This window comes from Caenorhabditis remanei, chromosome X, assembly GCF_010183535.1.
Source record: "Caenorhabditis remanei strain PX506 chromosome X, whole genome shotgun sequence".
NCBI lineage: Eukaryota > Metazoa > Nematoda > Chromadorea > Rhabditida > Rhabditidae > Caenorhabditis > Caenorhabditis remanei.
This window is the reverse complement of record NC_071333.1, coordinates 21,163,988-21,187,001: the sequence shown is the minus strand read 5'-3', so window position 1 is coordinate 21,187,001 and position 23,014 is coordinate 21,163,988. Positions and strand designations below refer to the sequence as shown.

The 23,014-nt window shown below is 40.0% G+C and overlaps 2 protein-coding genes across 2 annotated transcripts; both read left to right on the top strand.

Annotated features, from left to right (window-relative positions):
• Positions 1 to 7,377: 7,377 nt before the first annotated feature.
• GCK72_026242 (uncharacterized protein) lies at positions 7,378 to 7,735 on the top strand (the record flags this gene model as incomplete). The annotated part of the gene is made up of 2 exons (XM_053736763.1): positions 7,378 to 7,576; positions 7,620 to 7,735. 2 exons carry the CDS (start codon positions 7,378 to 7,380, stop codon positions 7,733 to 7,735), a joined length of 315 nt encoding a protein of 104 aa, XP_053580329.1.
• Positions 7,736 to 8,049: 314 nt separating this feature from the next.
• On the top strand, positions 8,050 to 8,722 carry GCK72_026241 (uncharacterized protein; the record flags this gene model as incomplete). Its single annotated transcript, XM_053736762.1, has 4 exons — positions 8,050 to 8,275; positions 8,321 to 8,516; positions 8,564 to 8,636; positions 8,684 to 8,722. 4 exons carry the CDS (start codon positions 8,050 to 8,052, stop codon positions 8,720 to 8,722), a joined length of 534 nt encoding a protein of 177 aa, XP_053580328.1.
• Between the last annotated feature and the right edge of the window lie 14,292 nt (positions 8,723 to 23,014).

Below are 23,014 nucleotides of genomic sequence, written 5' to 3'. Positions count from 1 at the left end.
GGGTGGGGCAACGAAACGACCATTTCGGCCGTGCGGCCCATGAATTGGGCACAGTGCTCCATGAATTGGGCACAGTGCCAAAAGGGCCACATGGCCCAGTGGGCACTAGTTGGGCACAGGTTGGGCCACAGGTTGAGAGATAGAAAATACTTGGTGGATGTGGGCACAGGTTGGGCGCTTGGTGTGGATGGATGGGCACAGCATGGGCATGAAGTGGGCACAAGTTGAGAAATCGCGCTCTACCGCATATTTTTATTTATTGTTTATTGCATTAATCTAATTATTTTCGTTTTTTAATTAACTTTTCACACATTTTCAGCTAACTCCATATAAAAAAAGAAGAAAAGTAAGTGATGAGGAGGGCTAGAATTCCATTCCTTCGAAGAAGAAAGTTGGGCTCTGTTCCAAAATCGGAGGCCCATAAAAAAATCGGAGGCCCATGGCAGAATCGGAGTCCCATGGCAGAATCGGAGGCCCATAAAAAATAAGAGGCCCGTAGCAGAATCGGAGGCCCATGGCAGAATCAGAGGCCCATGGTAGATAGAGAATGTCTTCGTTTATAAATGATGAAAAACTCCCCTATAAGCAGCTGAAGTAGGGCAGAAGTCTGAAAACCATGTTGTAACTACATGATGCGCAAAGCTGATTTTTTTTTCATAATTTGAAGCCCATGCGATGAGAATAAAATTTGTTCCAGTAATCGTTTAAAACTACACTCCGATTACTCTGCTACCCCTCACCGACGACGCGGTCATCATGAATCAACTCCTCAGCCTGCAGGGATATCTTCTACATTGGCGACGATGCTGCGTCTCCATCCTCGATACCATCAACGACCACGCCGTCAACGACTCCTGTATTCACATCCACTAGGAGCTCAGAAGATTAGTTTTCGATTTAGTATTCATATATAAATCAATTATCAGCAGAGAGATCTATTGTGCAAATGCCTTATTTACATTTATTCCGTCTGTTAAATCTCTAAGAAGACACCCATTCTATTTGCGTTGTAAAACTCAAAAATAGTAACAAATCCAGCTCCCAGTTCTTGACCAACCGTACTTTAAACTGTTGGAATTCTCTACCCGTTTCTTCTTTCCCGGTTAAATCCTCCTCCCGTTCTTTTAAAACTAACTTGAAACATGTTGATTTGTCGAAGTATTTAACTCTTTCTCCCCTCAACTATTAATGTTTCTACTTGTCTCCCCCTCTCCCTCTCTCGTTTTTGGCCTATTCACGAGGTAGCAAAAAAAGGGCAAAACTATTTTTCTTTTTTTACTACTTCCAAAGGGAAAAATAGTTTTTTACCTTCCTAATTTTGCGTCCTTCAGAATCGGCCCATCAAATATTTCTTTATCTTTTTGTAATCCACTTCGGTTGTATCAGTGGCTCCTTGCCCTTCATATCGAATTAAAATAAATAAACTACATTCACACCTTTCTCTACATCAAGCAGACGCCGTGGCCACAGATCATCCACTACTCCTACAGCTAGCACTTATCCTTCGACTAATATGGCTGCGTCTCCATCACCAGCAGTTACGCCATCTACTGCTGAGTCACCTGTGGTAACAACCTCCTCCACACCTCTTCTAACGACAAAAAACGACGTGGACACAGAACATCCGCTGTCCCCTCAGTCACAACCTCCTTTTCTACGACTCCATCGTTGTCTTCTTCCACATTTTCTCTTCCGCCAACATCTGCGACAACACTATCTACATTAAACTTACTCTCTCCGACAACAACTAGACGAAGTGGCTACAGATCATCTACTGTATCTACACCTACTATCACAACTCGATTGTCGTTTATATCTACATCCACTGTTTTATCTACAGCGGCCACTGCGTCTACATTTACTGTCCCTCTGTCATCCACTGCAACGTCAAAAGTTACACCAACAGCCACGACACCATCCCAAACAACTACAATCAAACGAGGTGGACACAGAACATCTAAAATGTCTTCCACTACCCCCTTCTCTTCTTCAACCTTGACTAAAACTACGAGAGTTAAACCTACTAAAACTCCTAGTTATACAACTAAAAAACCACAAAGTAAACTCACTACTACTACTAAGAATTCCATAATTCATAGCCCCACTAACCCGCCCACAAGATCAAGACATGTTACAACAGGTCTCCCCACAACGACAAAGAAAACGAAAACATCCTCATCGGGTTTCAAATCCCCTACAACTCCGAAGCCTGCAAAACTTCCAAAGATGCCCAAGGCACCCAAAGTACAAACTGGCAAAGGCGGATAGTTGCTTCCCATTTTTTTCCTTTAACAATTATTCACATAAATATGTCACTTCCTTCGGGTAAATAAATGCGTTAAAAAAGATCTGTTATAATTAGCAATGAATGAAAAAAAATAAAAATCAGCTTTGCGCATCATGTAGTTACAACATGGTTTTCAGACTTCTGCCCTACTTCAGCTGCTTATAGGGGAGTTTTTCATCATTTATAAACGAAGACATTCTCTATCTACCATGGGCCTCCGATTCTGCCATGGGCCTCCGATTTTTTTACGAGCCTCCGATTCTGCCATGGGCCTCCGATTCTGCCATGGGCCTCCGATTTTTTTATGGGCCTCCGATTTTGGAACAGAGCCGAAAGTTGAAGGTACAGTATACATGGAAAAATAGAAAATAAATGGGTAATTGCAGAGTTTTTTAACGAGACAGATTCGGAGTGTGACGATGAAGAGGGGTTCGCTGAACCAATGATCTCAGATAGTTCAAATGGTATATAAAGAAAAATTAACCGAGTTTTAAGTTTCTAATTTTGATTTTGTTCAAGATGAACCGAACTACATGCCACAACCACTAGAAGAGGAAGAAGAAATTGAAGAATGGGTTTCTGATTTGAGAAGAGATGAATCATTGGAAAGTGATAACAATTTGGAAATTGATTCTATTTCTGATGCTGAAGAATCAATGGAATCCATAATTAGTAAAGATTGTGATGAATCAATGAACTTATCGGAAGATGATGATGATGACCTCAGTCAAGATGGTGCTGATTTGGATATAAGGCTTGTCGCAATTGTGAACTTTTTTTGTTTGGAATCAATACCTGAAGGGTTTTTAAAACGGATGATCAAACTGATGACACTGTTGTATGGTGAAGCACCTCCATTTACAGTAAGGTTTGATTTTGCGTGCACTAAAAATAATTCATTTTAGGCTTCGCAAGTGATGCAAGTAGTCAATGATACTGGGAAAAAAGTAATCCAAAGTGTGTCATATATATTACTGTAATCGTTGTGAAAATCAGAAGAATGGGAAAAGGGCACAATGTTCGAAATGTTTGACGTTCGTGTCTGAAGTAGCTTATTATTGTGGAAACAATATATTTCAGAAGCAACGTCAACATATTAGATCGTTTGACATTCATAAAGTGCGATCTGAAGTGGCAATTTGAGCAACAACTACAGTACCACGGTGCAGAAATAGTGAGAGCACATGAGAAGATTCACAACGGAAATGTATAGTGACATGAGAATTTGTTCAGAAGTACAAATAGTTTTATTACAGAGTGCATTCAAAGTGCATGATGTAAGACGGTATGAGAAGTATATGAAACTGGTGGAATCGAAAGAAGAGTTTGGATGCGGTAAAATGAACTTGTTGTATTCTATTTTTTCGGATGCAGCTGCTTTTTCGAAAATTAGCAGGTACAAGACCAGATTTTGCGTATTTTGAACACTAGTTTAGGCGGGAAGTAACTCCAGTATTGTGCCGCTTGGAGGGGATTGATGTGGAATCGAAATCTGGTGGAAATGTATTCAGCATAATATCGATGATATACAGCGACGGAGGAGTAAAAAATATATTTTTGGAAGAGTTTGTGAAGAAGTAAAAGACGCAAAGAAGAAAGTTAAATTGATCAATATTCATTTCAGATCGTTTTCTGATTTACCAGTGAGAATAGATATGGCAATCAATGGGAAAAAATGGTCTTTCAGGCTCAAGATTTTTTGCTATATGGCAGACATGAAGGTTGGAAAAGTCGAATAGTTTAAAAATATGTGTTTATCATCTATTTATTTCAGGAGAGAATGTTATTAACAAGACTTCCAAACTGGCATCAAGTTAATGGATGCTCGGAGTGTATGACAGCAGGACGAAAGAAAGGTACTACGGTAACCTACGATGATTATCGAACGTCTGCGCCACGAACAAATGCATCTGTTCTTCACGCAGCAGCAAACGAGATAGAAGGGTTTACTGGACGGACAGGTAAGAGTGAGAGGAAAAATAAAGTTAATAAAATGTTCAGTATCATCAATTTTCTCATTCTTCCCTCCTTCTGCCTTTGTTATCGATCCTTTCCATGTAAAGGGTTGTGGAATATCGAAAACAATAGTCAACGGTAAGGTGGCAGATCTATTAAATGTTAAGCTGTCTCGTTCAGAAGTTCTTAAACCTTCTTCATGGGTCAACTTCAGACTATTTCCCGGCGCTCTCAACGAAGTGATTTCTGCAATATACATATGACAATGTACCATTGGTGTCTCTTAGAAAGTTGTCAAAGACGACAGGAAGAGAGATGGAGAAGGTATCATAAGTCAGAATATGTAACTCTATGATTTCGTGTTTAGCTCAGTAGGTTTGTGTCTGGAATCGTGGGATTCGAAGGGTTCTCCCAACAAAACGACTACAACATCTGGTTCATGGGATTCTTGTATTCCATGACTCTGCAAGGCACGACTATGTGTCGTCCACAAACTCTACAGTCGCTTTTGTCCTCGATGTACGAATTACATTGCTGTTTAGAGCCGGATAGCATAACTATCAAATTTCATGTGAGTGGGTACTGTGGCGAACATTTATCAAATAAATTTAGACCTACTACAATCACATAATACTTCATGAGCTCAAATTTGGTCCGAAACACACAACAGAAGTGTTCGAACGAGAACATAAAGTGTTGATGAACAGCGTTCATCATCAGATCACAAACTCTGAGAAAGCTATAATTAACAAGTAAGTTCTATTATTTTACAATTCAGAGCCGAGTTATTTAAGATATGTGTGTCGCCAAACCTACAGTAGCCAACTAGCTCAGTTATCATGAAATCTTCTGGATCTAGGTGGTTTCCCAAGTTTAATTATTATATAGTCACCCGTATTTAGAATTCCGCAAGTTAATCAATCAAAATGCAGCATTCATCCGGATAAGTTGACTGATTTGCATAAGAGGATACTCCGAAATTTGAGATTGAACGACGTTTCGGTCTTCTTGTGGGTATTCCTTACTTATTCTTGTTTAAAAATGAAACTGCAGAAATCGTTGGAAGACGTCTTCCGCAATGGGAGACTACATGTTCTCCGCAAAGTCCTACGGTTCTGCGAAAACGACAAGTTCAAGCATTGTTTGTTTCGCAGGTTCTACTAAAGAAGAATTGTGTTATGGCGAAGTCGAGCTGATAGTAGAAAGAGCGGATTCCACATACTTCATCGTACGAAAATTCATTCTGCAGCCGTTAGAAATAACGATGAAACCAGTTGTTGATAGAGGAATGAGTACATCAGCCAGAAATGTGATAGATATTCTACGAACCCTCCCGAACATCTATTCCAAAGTGGAGTCCTCCACATATGTAGCCATCTCGACGGACATTGTCCTTTGCCCAGCAATCATCATAGTTATAAACCGGCATTGTTACGTTAAAATGGAGCGCTAATTGCTATTTATTTATTATCAAAATTATCAGATACTGAAAGCCGTCATACTTTTTATATTCTTCAAACTATTCCCCAACGAGCTGTTTGCCACAACCTCCCTCAGACTAAACTATACGCGACTACGACGCTCCGATATCCCTCTTATTTAGATTTATCAATTTAGCTGTAATCTCCCAATTCCACCGATATCAGAAATGTGTAAGCTACGCATGTACCAGTAACCTTAATAATACTAATCTTTATTACAGCAAAAAACGCAACTCGGAGTTTTACAAGAAGAAGAAAAGAAAAAGAAGAGGAACACTCAAATTTACTGGTTACGAAATTATTTGGAGAGAAGCGGAGGCTGAAAAGTAACCGATTCGACTTCTTCATAATAATACGTTATATTTTCCAGCCAAGTCATCATCTTCTTCCATTGACAACTCGAATACGAAGAAATCCCGTGTAACCGATGAAAGCGTCGTTTCAAATGAAACTGAAGCGCGCGATGAGACCGAAACTGGTGGATTTAGCGATCACAGTCTAATCAATGAAAGTGAAACTGATCCAGTAGCTGAAGAGAGTAAAATTAGTGATTTTCAACCGATTAGATTGTCTGATGGTCACCAAAGTTCTAAAATGGGAACTGTTCGATTCTCTGGAGAGCCCGGAAACATTGGAACTCAACTTATGGGATTTCGTGATAAACAGCAGAAGAAAGTTACCACCAAGATTGATTCAAATGAAGACTATAATAATGAAAGTGTTACCACCAGAAATACGGTTTTTCAAATTTTAATAATTTCACAAGGGAAGACAGCTGTGATATAACGCGTTCTCTGTAAGACTCGAGCATCGTCATAGTACATAGGGGCCTAGAGAAATCATCAAAAAATTTTTTTTTCAAAAATTGTAATTTCTTAGTATGATAATGTAAAGAAAATTTAAAAGGGTCAATACAAAAAATACTCAAAAAAACATGGACTATTTATTTCTGAAGAGAAAAACAAAAAATTCAAAAATTCGATTTTTTTAGTTTTCAACGTTGTCACTTTTCGACTGTTGGGAATCGATGATATAGGGCGAAGTCTTGTTTTTTAAAAAGGACTTTGAGTGGTTCATTTAAAACAAAAAAATCGTCAGACATGTTATTTCAAAAGTGGCACTTTTTTTTCAATTTAATTCTAAAAATTCTAAAAAAGTGATGATTTTTTCTTATAACTCGGCGAATTTTTTGAATCATGTTTTGAAACTTCGTGGAAATACTTTATTTTACACCTATGAAACATGGTAAAAATTTCAGCTTTCTACGACATAATTGAAAAATTTTCATTTTTGCATTTTTGAGCACCTACCGTACTACCGTACCTGCGAGCCGGGAGCCAATATTGTGGATTTGGGTTACTAGAGACCCATAATACATGTTTGTATAAAAATCTGTCCCTAGGGCACACGTTGCTCGAGTCTTACAGAGAACGCGTTATATGAGCACAGGGATGAGCGACGCAAGGTCGCGTAAATGCGCTCCGTCGCTCAGCGGTTGGCACGGTGCCAAAAACAGACTTGGCTGAGTGCCAAGTTCAAGTTTAGCGTGTGTTTGTCGTATCTTTCACTGAAAAACGCGACGCACACGCATCGCGACTCGGCCGGTAAGTTCAAAACTTTTCGTTGCGGACCTTACGCCTCGCACTCCTGTGTATGAGCAATTATGGAACTTCGTCTAGTCATCTGTTTACCAATGGAAACGGAAGTTACCAACATGATTTGCATTTCAATGAGTATTCGAACCAATTCAACCGTCAGATTCACACTTATGCAACACACTCAACGTTCTCGCCGTCCGCGTTGAACAGAAATTCAGTTGAAGCTGTTCCTTCAACAGGTCCCGCTTACACAAGTGAGTCATTCGCTTCTAATCCTATCCAAAATTCAATTTTTAGCGCAAGAACTCCTTCGTAAATGTATAACAAATGGAATACTCGATTTATTTGAAGCGGGTCGGATTGTTTATGATTCTTATCTGCGACGGATTCCGGAGATTGATCGCGATCGCTAAGAAGTGGTGTTCGGAAGTGTCTTCATTTTCGATGCCCTCACCTCAAATGATTTCCACTCATAATTATTCGGCAATAATGATGCATGGACAGCTCTTATACGTACATTAATTTCTTTCTATTCACAAACATAGGACACATTTTCAGCAGTTATTAACTTCTAAAAAATTACCGCCTTTAACACCGTTAACTCACGAAGGAGAGCCGGAATTTCGTGGCCTCGTTGGTGCTATTTACAGAACGAAAGGCCTCGGTTTAAAGTATCCCACTTTCACACCGTTTTCTGTAAGTAGTCACCTTCTTTCTCGGTAAAGTCATGTCTTCATTACAGGGTGGAGAAATTTATCTTGTCGATCGACCTAACGAAAGAAGCCGGAGAAACGACGAAACACATATTGTGTTGAAACGATTAATTTTTCAAATATTGAAACGAGCATGTGAGACACCCACTGACATTCAACGTTCTAATTGGGCTCTTCCTTACGAAACAACCTGTATCAATCAGGAAATCTTCCCGGAAGAACTCTACTTAAATATTAGAAGTCGGTTACTCTTCATTTCAGCTTAAAATAAAATTCTTTGTTCAGCGTTTTTTCTGAACTATCTGGGTATTGAGGAAGACGCCCTTGACAACAACTCTTGGTGTGATGGATTTTCTTCACTTCGATGCCTCGCATCGTGGGAGTCTCTGCCTATGAAGAAAAAGCGTTACAAATCACTTTCTCTTGCAAGTGCCGCATTCATGTCAACTCGTGGTTTTCATTCTTGCCTCCGGGAGGCTTTGTAAGTGATGGTGGCACAAAATACATTTCACAATACTATTTTTTCAGAAAAGAAATAAAACGAGCGTCATACGAACCGCCATCAGCAGGAGTTGGTTTTGGTAAATGGACATATCGGAACGTAAGATACATCCTGCATTATTAACTGACTGTTATTATTCTCTTCAGAGGAATTTCAAGCGCCGCTCTCAACAGCAACTACAGTAAATTCTACAAAACTTCAAAGACCAACTCTTTCTACATCTAGCTGTTACTCTGATCATGTATAATTTTGTTTCATCATTATTTCGTTTTTTTGCCTTTTTCTCATGTATCCTATAATCCTATCATGGCTCATCTCAACATTTTAATGTTTCTTTATCTCATAAAAAGGCAATAAATAATAGAATAGTTAAAAAAGCGTGTATACAGGGTTTCAAAAATGCTTTTCAGTAATGAATGGGAATGAGCAAAAAAAAAAAAAAGCTTATACTGCGGTATATATCGACTTCAAGAAAGCGTTTGATAAAGTGTCAATGCCCAAGCTTATTTCTAAACTTAGCGGTTACGGTATTACCGGAAATATGCTCGCCTGGTTAACTTCCTTTTTGTCCCATCGAAACCAAAGAATTATGGTTAATGGGAATATCTCTAGCTCAATGAAGATACAAAGTGGAGTTCCGCAAGGATCGGTACTTGGCCCTCTACTATTCCTACTGTATGTCAATGACATTTGTGATGGCCTAAAATCTGAGGTCTTGTTGTTCGCTGATGATCTAAAGTTATTCTCATCTAATCTAATGTCACTACAAGATGATCTAGCATTAATTTCAAAGTGGTTTGACACGTGGCAGATGGAAGTGGCGCCCAGTAAGTGTGAAACAATATCGTTCAGGTCGCCCTCAAGGAAGCAGATGTGCTGTTCTCCCGTTAGCCTAATGATTCAAGGAGTCAAATTACATCCAACCAAATCAATTAGAGATCTGGGTATAATATTTTCAAATGATCTCTCGTTTTCTGCACATATCGAATCTATAATCAGAAGAGCTCAACTCCGGATCAATATCTTATTCAACATACTTCAAACGTCTTCTCTTGAAATAATCTTAAAGTGCTACAGTAGCGAGCATAAGTGAGCACCCCTTCATACTTTTATGTGTAACTCTGCTGAATCGTGTCCGTTTTGCATAAACTTTTTTTTGAAAAAAAGCCAAAGTATTCAGCAATAAGAAAATATGTTTTTTGAAAAATTTCAATCACTGATTTTTTCGATAATCGATTTTTCCTAATCTTGATTTGAAAATTCGAAAAAAAACATTTTCTTTTTCTCTTGGAGATATTGAATTTTTTGTTTCAAAATGTTGAAAACAGTCTGAATAAACAAAAAATTGTGTTGAATTAGCTTCTCAACTCCTAAGTATCGTGCTAAAGCTCCAGAAGTCAAAAGTAGTGCCCTCGGGGAAACCATCATAACTCATCAAAAAATTCTCCAAATTTTTTGAAACATGTATCAAAATACGTGTCTTGAGTTTTTCTACAAACCAACATTAAAAAGTTACAATTTTAGAAAAAATTATTTTTCAAATTATTTTCACTCAAAAATTATTTTATTCTCATTTTTTCTCAGTTTCCGTAATTTTTTGGCTATAAAACGTACATACCTTTCCAAAACTGTATGCAAAGTGCGTTATCACAAATAACAAAACACATGTATGTATTCCTTGTTCGTGTTATAGCCAAAAAATTACGGAAATTGAGAAAAAATGAGAATAAAATAATTTTTGAGTGAAAATAATTTGAAAAATAATTTTTTCTAAAATTGTAACTTTTTAATGTTGGTTTGTAGAAAAACTCAAGACACGTATTTTGGTACATGTTTCAAAAAATTTGGAGAATTTTTTGATGAGTTATGATGGTTTCGCCGAGGGCACTACTTTTGACTTCTGGAGCTTTAGCACGATACTTAGAAGTTGAGAAGCTAATTCAACACAATTTTTTGTTTATTTCAGTGTTTTCCAATATTTTAAAACCAAAAACTCAATATCTCCAAGAGAAAAATAAAAAGTTTTTTTTCGAATTTTCAAATCAAGATTAGGAAAAATCGATTATCGAAAAAATCAGTGATTGAAATTTTTCAAAAAACATATTTTCTTATTGCTGAATAGTTTGGCTTTCTTTCAAAAAAAAGTTTATGCGAAACGGACACGATTCAGCAGAGTTACACATGAAAGTATGAAGGGGTGTGTCGCGACGGTTTATGGGGTGGTGAGCCCGAACCGGCCGCGAGGAATGAGAGGAATTGAACTTAGAAAGAATAGCCAACACACGTTTTAAATGACAACGGTTTATTCGAAAATATACGCGAGTTAAATACGATACCTTTCTCAGATCCAGTGATCTTGATAGTCGTTGGAGATCCAGGTGCGGCGTTAGGAGAGGGTGTAGCAGTTGATGCAGTTGACGGCATTGGCGATGTTGCTTGGCTCTGCTGCAGCTGTTGTTGTCGTACTCTTTCGAAGATACTGATTCATTGCGTTTCTTCCTCCTACATCGACAGTGCCACGTAGTAGGGTCATCAAGATAAGGAGTTGTGGAGCACGTCGGTCAAGGGAATAATTAAGGGTATCATATCTTCCTCACGTCTATATGAAGTTCACCGTTTTCTAATTAAGAATAGGAGAATAATCTACGATTTAGATTGTACCAGTTGTGATAATATAGCTAGGGCTATTATTGTCACGACACTGGGGGGGAGCGAAAAAGAACTTCCCTAGTGGTAGCGTTAGGGAAGTTCGTAACATGCCTCTGCCTAAGCAGAAGCCTGAGGAGGGTTACTCGGCGATCCGAGTTGCTGATCATGACCGATTGTCACGTTATTTTCTTTAGCCCGTCTTGGAAGGTACGGGCGGGTCCGTCGAGGTGGAATACTAGCTGGAATCATCTGCTGTTGTGTATCAGGAGGACCGATCGCTGACTTGTCTTGATCTTGATTGTCTTCCGTGGGAATCTCCAACGGTATCAGATGATTCACTGATTTTTGGAAGGTCTTCTGTCCAATTTTTACTTCCACGGCTCTCACCTTCCCATCTTTAGACGAGATTAACTTCTGAATGACCCCGATAGGCCACATGTATCGAGCTACTTTGTCAGTGACGATTAACACTGTTGTACCAGGTGTTGGTAGGTTTTTATTGTGCGCTGCAGGACGAGGAATGGATTCTCGGAGTAACACGTAGTATTCATCACTGAATACGTTCCATAGGTTATCCCTGACAGCTGCTGTAGATTCGATTAATCTTCTAGTTAGTTTTTCTGTTTTTCCTGACTGTAGAACTTCCGATATTGTTTTCGACGATTCTGGTAACACCACCGACGACTGAGGGATCAAATAGTCGATGGGTCGTACTGGTTCGGCATCGGCTGTGTGGATTTTGTTGGCGGTTATGGGTCTGCAGTTGATGATACATTCTGTCTCAATTAAGAGACTTTCGAGTTCCAACAGGGAGACTGTGATTTTCTTTAGACATTTATGTATCATATTCTTCACCAAAGCCACCAGTCGTTCGTAAATTCCTCCCTTCCACGGTGAGAAGGGTGTGATAAACCGAATGTCTATTTCTTTATCCGCCAAAAATGAAGTCAACGTTAAACTTTTATTGATGATTGTCTTTAGATCGGCGTTCATCATTGAATATCCGAGTTTGAACGTTGGGGAGTTATCTGATAGTATAGATTGAGGAACTCCTCTACGACCGAAATATCGTTTTAAAGCCAAGATAAAACTGTGAGTGGTGTTGTCTTGGACGATTTCCAAGTGTACTGCCCGAGTGACAATACATGTGACTAACAATACCCAAATCTTCTCGTATTCATCCTTCGATTTGTATTTCAGTGGCCCCAAATAGTCGAGGCCCACGAAGGCGAATGGAGCCACGAGTTGGCTTCTAATAGACGGCAATGTTTCTGAGTACGGATATTCGAACGGACGAGCGTGCATCTTTTGACATGTGACACATTGCCTCCGTACCGCTCTGACGATTACTCCAAGTTTCGTTATCCAGTATTTTCGTTGGATGTCCGATATGACATCTTTAACACCCTGATGTAGTAAGCTGGTGTGTGATTCGATAACCAGCAGACGGGCGAGTTGGTGTTTGTGGATGATGATAATTGGTCTTTTCATCTCATCGGAGTGTCTCGGATGTCTCGAATTGACATATGGCCTGCTGTGTCGGTATAACCCGTCTGTTGTGAGCATTGGTTTAAGGTGAGCAGGCGGTTCCTCATTCATCCGATGTTTCGAATCTCGATAATGATCCGCTATTATGAAGGTCCTTGTGATCTTCCTTTTTGTAACTTCGTCATTTTCTTTATCGGCATCATCGTACTTTTGCAGTGTTGTTGATTGACAGGAGAACTGTCTAGTCGGGAACCGATTGTTCCGCTTTTTTATGCAGCTATGGACAAATCGAAGCACATAATTGCATGTAGTTGTCAACTTCCGCATGTCGTTAGTTCTTGAATATGGCACGATTGACTCATATTCACCATTTTCCTTCTCTTCCATGCTGTTGACGACTGCTGTTTCTTGTGATTCTTGTTTTGGTAGCTGATGTAGTTCTCGAGATAGAACTTCTCCGTCACGTACCACGAACAGATGAAACATTCGGGCATCCGGAGGTGCTGTTTCCAGAGTCTGAGGCCAGTCTTCTCCAGATCGCTCGAGAAAGGATGGGCCGTGGTGCCACAGTTTGTTGACTTTCAGTTCGGCTAGAGTGCATCCTCGGGAGGCGATGTCTGCTGGATTTGCGTTTGTTGGCACGTATCTCATTTCTGGATTGAGTTGAAGTTCGGTTAACTTCGCTAGAATCTTATGGATATTTGTGACTCGATTAGCCACCCATTTTAGTCCCACGTGGTTTCCGACTTTGTGTAAAACCCAGTGTAGGACACATGTACTATCACTGAAAAATATCACCTGCTTGATTGGCATGTGCAGTTCGTTCATCAGATTCAGCGCAAGGTTCGTTGCTGATTCCAGTGCCAGAAGTTCCATTTGCGGGATTGTAATTCCAACTCGTCCTGGTTTGACTCTCGATTTTGAGCAGATCAAGTGGGACTCGTACTTCTGTCCTGGAAACTCATGACGTAGGTATGCAGTCGCTGCGTAGTTGTCCTTTGAGGCATCTGAGAAGAGCACCAACTGTACTCCAGTGTAGTTATATGCCGACACGACTTGTCGAGGTATTACATATTCGGTTTCGGTGAAGTGTGTAATGATACTGTTCCACAGGGGAGTAAGTACATCTGGTATCAAGTCACTCCATCTCAAGTCGAATTGCCAGAGCAGGGTGATGAGTTTCTTGATTGGCACCACGAGAGGTGTGATGATCCCGGTTGGATCATAGTTCTGAGCAAGGAAGGCGATAACTTCCTTCTTCGTGGGGATTCCATTTGGTGGTGTCGCGATTTTAATACTTATGACGTCCGTCAGACTATCCCATGTATGGCCGAGAAGCTTGTTGGCGGTGTCGGGTGCCCGGTCATCTTCTTTGATTTTTTCCATGACTTCCGGACAATTGCATAAAAACTCCCTGAGATTCATCGCCATTCGATTGAAAGTATTCTTGAGTTGGTCGTAGTAAGCGAACAGCTCGTCCTCGTCGTTCGTTGTCATCACAATGTTGTCAACATAGAGGTTTTCCAGAATCTTTGCATTGATTGGATTTGGATCGTTTTCGAGGTATTGGAGGATTGTGATGGCCAGAAGAAATGGAGAGCAATTTACTCCAAAGGGCAACCGAGCGAATCTGAGCACCAATATGTTATCCGGAGTAGCATCCTTCGTTGGGTCCTTGAGCCATAAGAAACGTGTAGAATCGCGGCATTGGGGCTGTAGTCGAATTTGATGAAATGCTTTCGCAATGTCCGATATCATTAAGAACTTCTTTAGTCGACATCTGATAAGAATCCCAAAAATGCTCTGAAGTATCGATGGTCCTGGATGAATGCAATCATTTAGGGACAGCTTCCCTTTTCCATGCGACGACGCGTCCAATACAATCCGTAACTTGGTATTTACTGAACTTTCCTTTCTGACTCCTCGATGTGGGAAGTAGAAGATGGGTCCAGAGGGCTTCATATCCGTTGTGACGATTTCAACGATTCCGGAGTCGATTTGCTTCCGTATAATCGTATCGTATTCCATCCGGGTATCCATAGTTTGTCCTGTCGTGAGGGACACGAGTCTTTGGAGGGCGATAGGAAAATTGTCATCGAGATACTGCTCTCTTCCATTGTATGGGAATGTGGCGCTGATCAGGTTGTTTTCATCTCGAATAGATGATTGTTTCTGTTGTTCGACGATGTGTTCATTAAGTCGAGCTTTGCTGTTCACGATTTCTGGCGGCTCAATTCCAAGAAGGTCCAGGTTCCAATGTTGCTCCACTTGTTTTGCCAGTTTCTGGTTGGAGACGTTTGATTTGGAATCCACACGACCATCTTCGGGAAGATCGTAATCTGGAGTGTCCAACGTGTGAACAATGATGTGCTCCATGTCGTCGGTAACCACGATAGGTTTCTTTCCATCTACTGGGACTAGAGCATTTTTGACCATTGATGGATAGATAATGGATCCAATGACGGTACGAGTTACCATCCTTCCGCTGTCCAGAGTTATCAGCTGCTGGTGAATATTCCCAAGAAGGTTGTTTCCTAAGATAATGTCGATCGGCCTTCCATTGAATTGCTGTAGATCTTTTATCTTGGTCGTGTTGAACTTCAAGGAGTCTAGTTGTTTGTATTCGGAAGGTGACAGGTTCGGAGCCGTAAACGGTATTCTGATTCCACCGTAGCTGGCTACGGTAGCTGCCCAGACGTTTTTCGATTGATCGGCGATTTCCAATCTGTAGAACTTGCATTCCTCATCTCGTGTCTCCGATATGAGACCTTTGAATCGTAGGTTCCGTTGTCCGACGATTCGGAGTTTAAGTTTTGTCGCCGTTTGAGTTGATATGAGAGACGTGGATGCTCCGCAGTCGGCCAACGCCAGGAGAGTGTGTCCTTCTGGTGTCACCAACGTCATAAACGGTAGCTTGCTGTCCTCTTCTATCCCACGACTGACATAGATTTGAAATGACTCGTTGTCATCTCCAGGACCGATGTCCATCGATTCAGAATTCGATTCTTCTGCATTGTTGACCAAACGTAATTGGTCGTGTGGGGTGTTAATCTTCGCGAGTGAAGACGTAGGTTTGTTGACCTCTAGCGATTTAGTGGTAACAGCTGCTGGCGATTCCAGCGTAGATAACGAGACAGATGTGGTTGCCGATTGCAACCTAGTCACCGAGCTGCCGTTCGTTGACGATTTCAACGGTTTATAGTTGCTACTTGGTGATTTATTGATCGGAGGTTCCATCCTCCTTGCCTCGAAAAAACTTGCCATTCTTGGATTTGTTCTCGTTCTTTCCGTCGTCTTGACAAATACCTGTGTGATGACGTCCGCGACAATGATAGCAAAAGAATTTCGAGTTGCACTTTTCAGTGCTGTGGTTGGAGCGGAGGCAGTTCGAGCAGAGCTTCTTTTCTTCTATAGCCTTCAACTTCATGGCGACACTAAGCTTGCAGTTCAGAGCCGTATGCTCCTTCGAATCACAAAAGAAACATCGATACTTTACTGCTCTCTTTGACTTCTCTCCATGCCTGTTCTTTGTTCGGTCGTCGGATGTCTGGAGTGAGTAGACTTCGGTACTTCTTGTTTTCAGCTTCTTCTCTGTCTCCGCTGTTTCCAGAGCTCTCTTCTCGGCGATAGCGTTAAAGGTAATTCCAACCAGTTCTTGAAAAGTTCGATCCTTTTCGTGATTCTGTGACGTTTCACGGGTTGTTGTTTTGAGGTCCATGTTGGAGAGCATTTGCGGAAGGTGGCCAGTCGACTTCCTGTCAGTTGCAGAGTTCCTGATCTGTCGCCTCGTCTTCTCGCTGGTTCCCGCTACTTTGGGCCCTTTCACGGAGTCAACGATACGACGGGAGATAGACCATCCTCAAGATGTGGTATGTCGGTGGTGGTGATTCTGTGGCTATCGTTGTGAGATTTTCTGTGAATCTCCAGAATCTGAATCTAGACCACGCTATTTGTTTCCGATCTGACATTTTCATTACCACATCTTTTCTCTAATTTGTCATAAAAAATGACTCTCTATGAGCACCGTTGTGCTTTCTTGTCTTTTACGTTAGACACCGACTGTGTTAGGCACCGATTATGCTTTTTTTGTAACGATTTACACTGCCTCTGACTCGATGTGTCAGGTAACCTACGAGAAGGAGTACTATCTAGTTGGAACGACTATGAGTAGGACCGAGCGGACAAAGGACGGCTTGTTGCGAGATTCTGTGAATTAATGTAAGACCAGCTCGATTTTATTGAAACATCCCGCACGATTTGCGGTTTTTGAAAAAAGTTTTTGCGGATGAAGATGATGGATCCGTTTTTTCACCTTCAATGCGATCATTGTGGTTATGAATACGAGAATTCGGTTTTAGGGGGTAGGTACGAGATTTGACGCTATTTTGAGAGAGTGATCAAGTTATGTGTATGGTGGTTCAATGTGCTGATCAGTTTTTTTTCGACTAAAAAACATCTCTCGTCTCGCTGGGACATACATCAACGATATGCTGTCCTACCTGGTGTACTGTATGTTGCCACTCGTTCGGATCCCACCCGAACCCACACAGACACCTTGTTAACAACGACTTTGTTTCACCTCTCGAATAGAAGTTTTCACCTCTCGAATAGAAGTTTGCACCTCTCGAATAGAAGTTGGTGTCTCTACGATAAGAGGTGTCCTACGATTAGGACGTCTACAGCGGTCGCCTATCCTAGCCTGCTAGCGCTCGAATTTTGCGTTTTGTGATGACTAATCTTTCGAGCCCTGAGACCTCTCATCCCACCAAAGTTCGAGTAACTCCGGTCGATGCACCATGTCGCGACGGTTTATGGGGTGGTGAGCCCGAACCGGCCGCGAGGAATGAGAGGAATTGAACTTAGAAAGAATAGCCAACACACGTTTTAAATGACAACGGTTTATTCGAAAATATACGCGAGTTAAATACGATACCTTTCTCAGATCCAGTGATCTTGATAGTCGTTGGAGATCCAGGTGCGGCGTTAGGAGAGGGTGTAGCAGTTGATGCAGTTGACGGCATTGGCGATGTTGCTTGGCTCTGCTGCAGCTGTTGTTGTCGTACTCTTTCGAAGATACTGATTCATTGCGTTTCTTCCTCCTACATCGACAGTGCCACGTAGTAGGGTCATCAAGATAAGGAGTTGTGGAGCACGTCGGTCAAGGGAATAATTAAGGGTATCATATCTTCCTCACGTCTATATGAAGTTCACCGTTTTCTAATTAAGAATAGGAGAATAATCTACGTTTTAGATTGTACCAGTTGTGATAATATAGCTAGGGCTATTATTGTCACGACAGGGTGCTCACTTATGCTCGCTACTGTATACCATATATGTCAGGCCTATATTAGAATATGGATTATGCATCTTCTCTCCGGTTGCAAAAGTCCAAGTTCGAAGATTGGAAGGTATACAAAAATCCTTCCTTTACAGGTGTTTCAGCAAATTCAACATTGAGTATCTATCATATCATGATTCCTTGGAGTTGTGTGGACTTGAGTCTCTGGAGTACCGACGTCTTGTGTGCGACCTAATATTTATCTACAAATCTACAGTCAGCAAGGAAATATTTTGTGAAAATAAATTGTTCACTCACTATCCTACGCACAAACTACCTAGACGTCATCAGTACTATAGCAGATGCATCATCAAGAATACGAACAAACTTAATGCTCAGTACATTTCCAATCGAGCTTTGAACTGCTGGAATTATCTACCCTCTTTATGTTTCCCGGTGAAATTATCTTCCCGGTCTTTCAAAACCAATATTAAATCGTTAGACTTGAATAAATTTCTTATTTTTAACCGCAATTAGTGATGGAGCTACTCACAGGGTAGCAGGAAATGCGAAAAGCTATTTTTACTTTCAAAGTAGTTTTTCGCTTTCTTTTCTGCTACCTTGTCAATAGGCCCATAACTGTAACTATCCTGCCACTCCTCATCTTTTTTATTATTTTTTTTATAACTCCCTTTGACTCTCATTCCCGGTGTCTATTAACTTCAGTTAGTGATGGAGCTACTCACAGGGTAGCAGTAAATGCGAAAAGCTATTTTATTCTCAAAATAGTTTTTCGCTAACTTTTCTGCTACCTTGTCATTAGGCCCATAACTTTTTTTAATCCTACTTTCTGTTATACCTCCCGTTACTCCCATTCTCGGTTGTCGAATAAGTGGCCTGTCCCTTCGTCACAAATAAATCATTCAAGATGGAGCAAAGGGAGCGGAATGCCGCGCGTTGTAGCGAATCTGGGCACTTTGCCCATCGAGTGGGCCATGTGACCCTGAAAATGGGCCACCATGCCCATTTTCAGCGCGACTTGCCCCAATTTGAGGGCAACTTGGCCCAAAAATACCTGAGTAGAGGAATACTTTGAGAACAGTAATATAGGTATTACTGATTCCTTCCGACCCCACCAATGAAGAAATCATTGAAGACTATAAGAAAAGAGTTGAGATAAACCCAGAAAACAATAGAATTGTTGCCCCCCTCCCGTTCAAAAAAGGACAGAAAGAAAAACTAGCTACTAACAAAGAAGTAGCATTTTGCCGAGTAAAGCAAAATGTTCTCTCAAATCATAAAAAAGAATGCTGGAAAAACCAAGCAGAGACTTTTGAAGAAATGGAAAAATCCGGAATAATTGAAGAAATTAATAATGACCCAGACATCGGCTATTACATACCGTATAGCCAAGTATTTAATGAGAGTAGTAACACCACAAAAATTAGAATCGTTTTCGACGCTTCTAGTAAAAGAATTGGAGAAATTAGTCTCAACAATGCCTTACATCAAGGCCCATCTTTGATCCCAGAACTCCAAGGAATTCTATTGAGAATTAGAAAAGGAAAATATGTCCTTAGTGGTGATATACATTCCACGCCGTAGAGATCAACAAAAGCGATAAAGACTACCTAAGATTCATCTTGTTAAAAGATCCTACTAAACTCCCCACTACTGATAATATAAGAATTATGAAATTCACTAGACTCATTTTCGGAGCAAACTGCTCACCATTCCTACTATCCATGTCAATACTTCACGGTATTAGACAAGCTAACGCTCCTCAAGAATTGATAAACGCCATTGAAAATATGTGTTACGTAGACAACCTGTTCTTGAACACAGACGACATAGAAAGTCTCCCGAAACTATATGAATTAGCAAAATTCTACTTCACCAAATTAGGAATGAACATTCGGGAATTCAGTGTGAATTGCCCAGAAAGTTTTATCAAACCAGAAGATAAAGCCAAAAATACGGACAACGTTAAGATTCTAGGATATAATTATGATCTGGAAAATGACACCATGCAAGTCAGAAAACCAACCCTTAACCTAGATAGTAACAAGAAGATGAACAAAAAGAAACTAGTAGGTGAGATTACCACAGTTTTCGACCCACTACAGTACTTCGCTCCCCTGTACCTAGATGGAAAAATGATCCTTAAAAAAGTTTCGGACCACAAAATCAAGTGGACCGACATAATCCCGAAAAAAATTGTAGAAGAAATGATTGAATACAGAAAGAAAATAGATGCGTCAAATTTGAAATTTAGACGTCACATTGCCTACACGCATAACGAGCCAATCAGCTTAGCAGTCTTCACGGACGCCTCAGAACATACATACGGAGTATGCATCTACATCAAAACAGCTATAAAAGCTAAACCAGGTCAGTTCAATACCCATTTGCTAACAGCCAAACAAATAATTGCGCCCAAAACTAAAACAATGACAATTCCGAGACTTGAATTATTAGGAATTTTCATAGGTGTAAGACTACTAGATTATACCCTTCGCCAACTCCAAAGTAATGTAAAAGAAATAGAAATCTTTTCGGACTCAACCATAGCGTTGGCACAAATCAAAAATCACTCAACAATTAAAGGCGAAAAACAACCTACTTTTGTAGAAAATAGATGCAGAGACCTTTGGAATACCCTCCAAAAGATAAAGAAAGAGAAAAAAGAGATAGAAATATCCCTTTCGCACGTAGCTACTGACCAAAACCCCGCAGACCACATCACCCGTGGCTGCGATTCCGAAGAAGACTTGATAAAAACTAATTGGTTTAACGGACCATTTTGGCATTTTGAGCGGTGCTGTATCTAGTCAAACTTCTAAAAACTTTTTTTTTGAGAGTTGACCTTTCAAATTTTTTATTTAACATGATACAGCAATCAAACTCGGTAGTTCCTGAAGTTTGCTTTTTTTTATTAAATTACTATATTTCAAACTCAACATTTTTCCACAGAATTATACAGAATCCTATTATTTTTATGTTTTCACATTTTCTTATTGTGGGCTAATTTCTACGGTGTTTTTCATCATTCTGAAATTTCATTTCCTAACCATTTTTAAACATTTTCCATTTTTCAAATTTAGCGCATTTTCTACTTTTATCTTTTAGCACATCGTACAAATTACTTTTTCGAGATCATAGAGGTGCACAACTCTGATCATAACAAATCAAAGATCATTCAACCTTCAAAAAATTCTTGTCTGCACCTACCCTTAACAAAATCTTATGACTGGGCGTGTGACGGCCTTGCCTTAGTTTGTATAAGTGTTGTCTGCGGGTGAGAAAGCTGTCTGCTTGCGTGAGAGATCATTGTGGACTAAAAGCAAAGTTCTTTACACTTGTTCTTGTAGAATATCTTTTAAAAGCATTTGTTGTCATTTCTTTATTTGTTTCTATACCTCATCAAATTAATTACAATCGTAACATTTTCAGAGCCTTCATAACCCAAAATACGTTGTCAGAAGTCGGTTGTTACCGCTCAAGCAGAATGAATGAGGTGAGTGAACAGAATTCGAGCTAACGAACCGAACATTTGGGGTTTATACTAAAAATGTGATTGAAAAAAAGTACAAACTCTCCAAGTGCTCTTTATCGTTCAGTTTTCTGATTAATTTCCATGTCGTCTCTTTCTCTCTCTCGCTCACGTGAATAAGCAACTTTTCACGTGTTTTCTTCACCTGCTCGGGGAAAAATTGATGTTTTTTAAAATCTAGCAAAACCTGTTTTTTATAGATTGAGAAGCAGAAATTACAACCATAACTGTTAACGCTTTTTTTGAAACGTTTTTTTTAGGGTTACTGTTGCATGTTAAAGCTTCTAGAAGACAGATTATGAGATATATTGCAGCTCGGGGTGCTACAGTATCCAAGGGAGCCGGCTTGTGGTTCCTGAACTGCAACAGTAGCTAGTTCAACATTAAGCTATATTTTTGTAGTTGACAACTTTTCTGTGGGATGTCTTTTCGGAATACTTTATTCTTTATACCAAGGTCCTGTGGAACCTCAAAATCAGAGTTTTTTGTTCGAAGGTCACATTATCATTAAAATTGATCTAATGGCTCAGAAACTTTTTGTGAGCAGCCTTAATGCATGCTTCTTCATTTTTACTGTAGACAGTCCCAAGATAGGCTCTGATCTGGTAATTAGCAATGTTTTTTAAACGACCTCCCTGAGTTACTGTAGCAACCTCAACTTGTTCTTCTTCTTTTGGAAAAGCAACAGTAACCCAGAGCGGAGTTTTTTACAAAAGCTCTCTTACAATTAGCAGCCTGATGATAACAACTGGACATTTGTAGCTAACTGTAAAGTGGGTCTAAATGAAGTATTTTTTTAAGTTTACTAGTTGGTGTAATCAATCCCTGGTCGCAATATTGTAAATTTTATTACTTATTTTCCAGAAAACAAATCTCCGTGATATACCTGCGGACCCTATTAAGCCAGAACTCAATTCATCACCTAATGACGTGGTCCCAGACAAAGATCTGTGTAGTTCTCTCAACCGAATTGTGTTATCAGAAAAGCGTCAACATGAAAAAGGTAGGTTCCGGGACTAGAATTCATAAAAAAAAATTGCCTGAAATTGGTGATAGCTACCTGTCATAGCGTATTGTGAATTTGATAGCCTTTAAAAGCTGAACCGATTCATTAAAAGGACGTGATGCAAACGAAATCCGAAAAATAGCTAACTTGCGTCTGAACATATCTGACCCATCTGCGAAAAAAATTGGACAGCGCTTTCCGCGCTCATAACGTTATTTTTCGTCAAAATACAAAATTAATACTTACTTTTTAGTCATCACAATAGGTATCCCAAACTTGTCGAAGTGTCTAATGAGTAAAAATCCATGTTTTGTCCAAACAAGTGCCGAATGAAAAGAACTTCTCGTTGACTCTGGAAAAAAAAACAAATTTTATGACAAACCAATGGAAAAATAAAATAAAGATGAATTATCAACTATGGATATTTATCTTAAGCAAGTATCAAAATCATTTTAATATAATTTTGATTCAATCTGGAACTATATATGTATCTGGAACTTTTC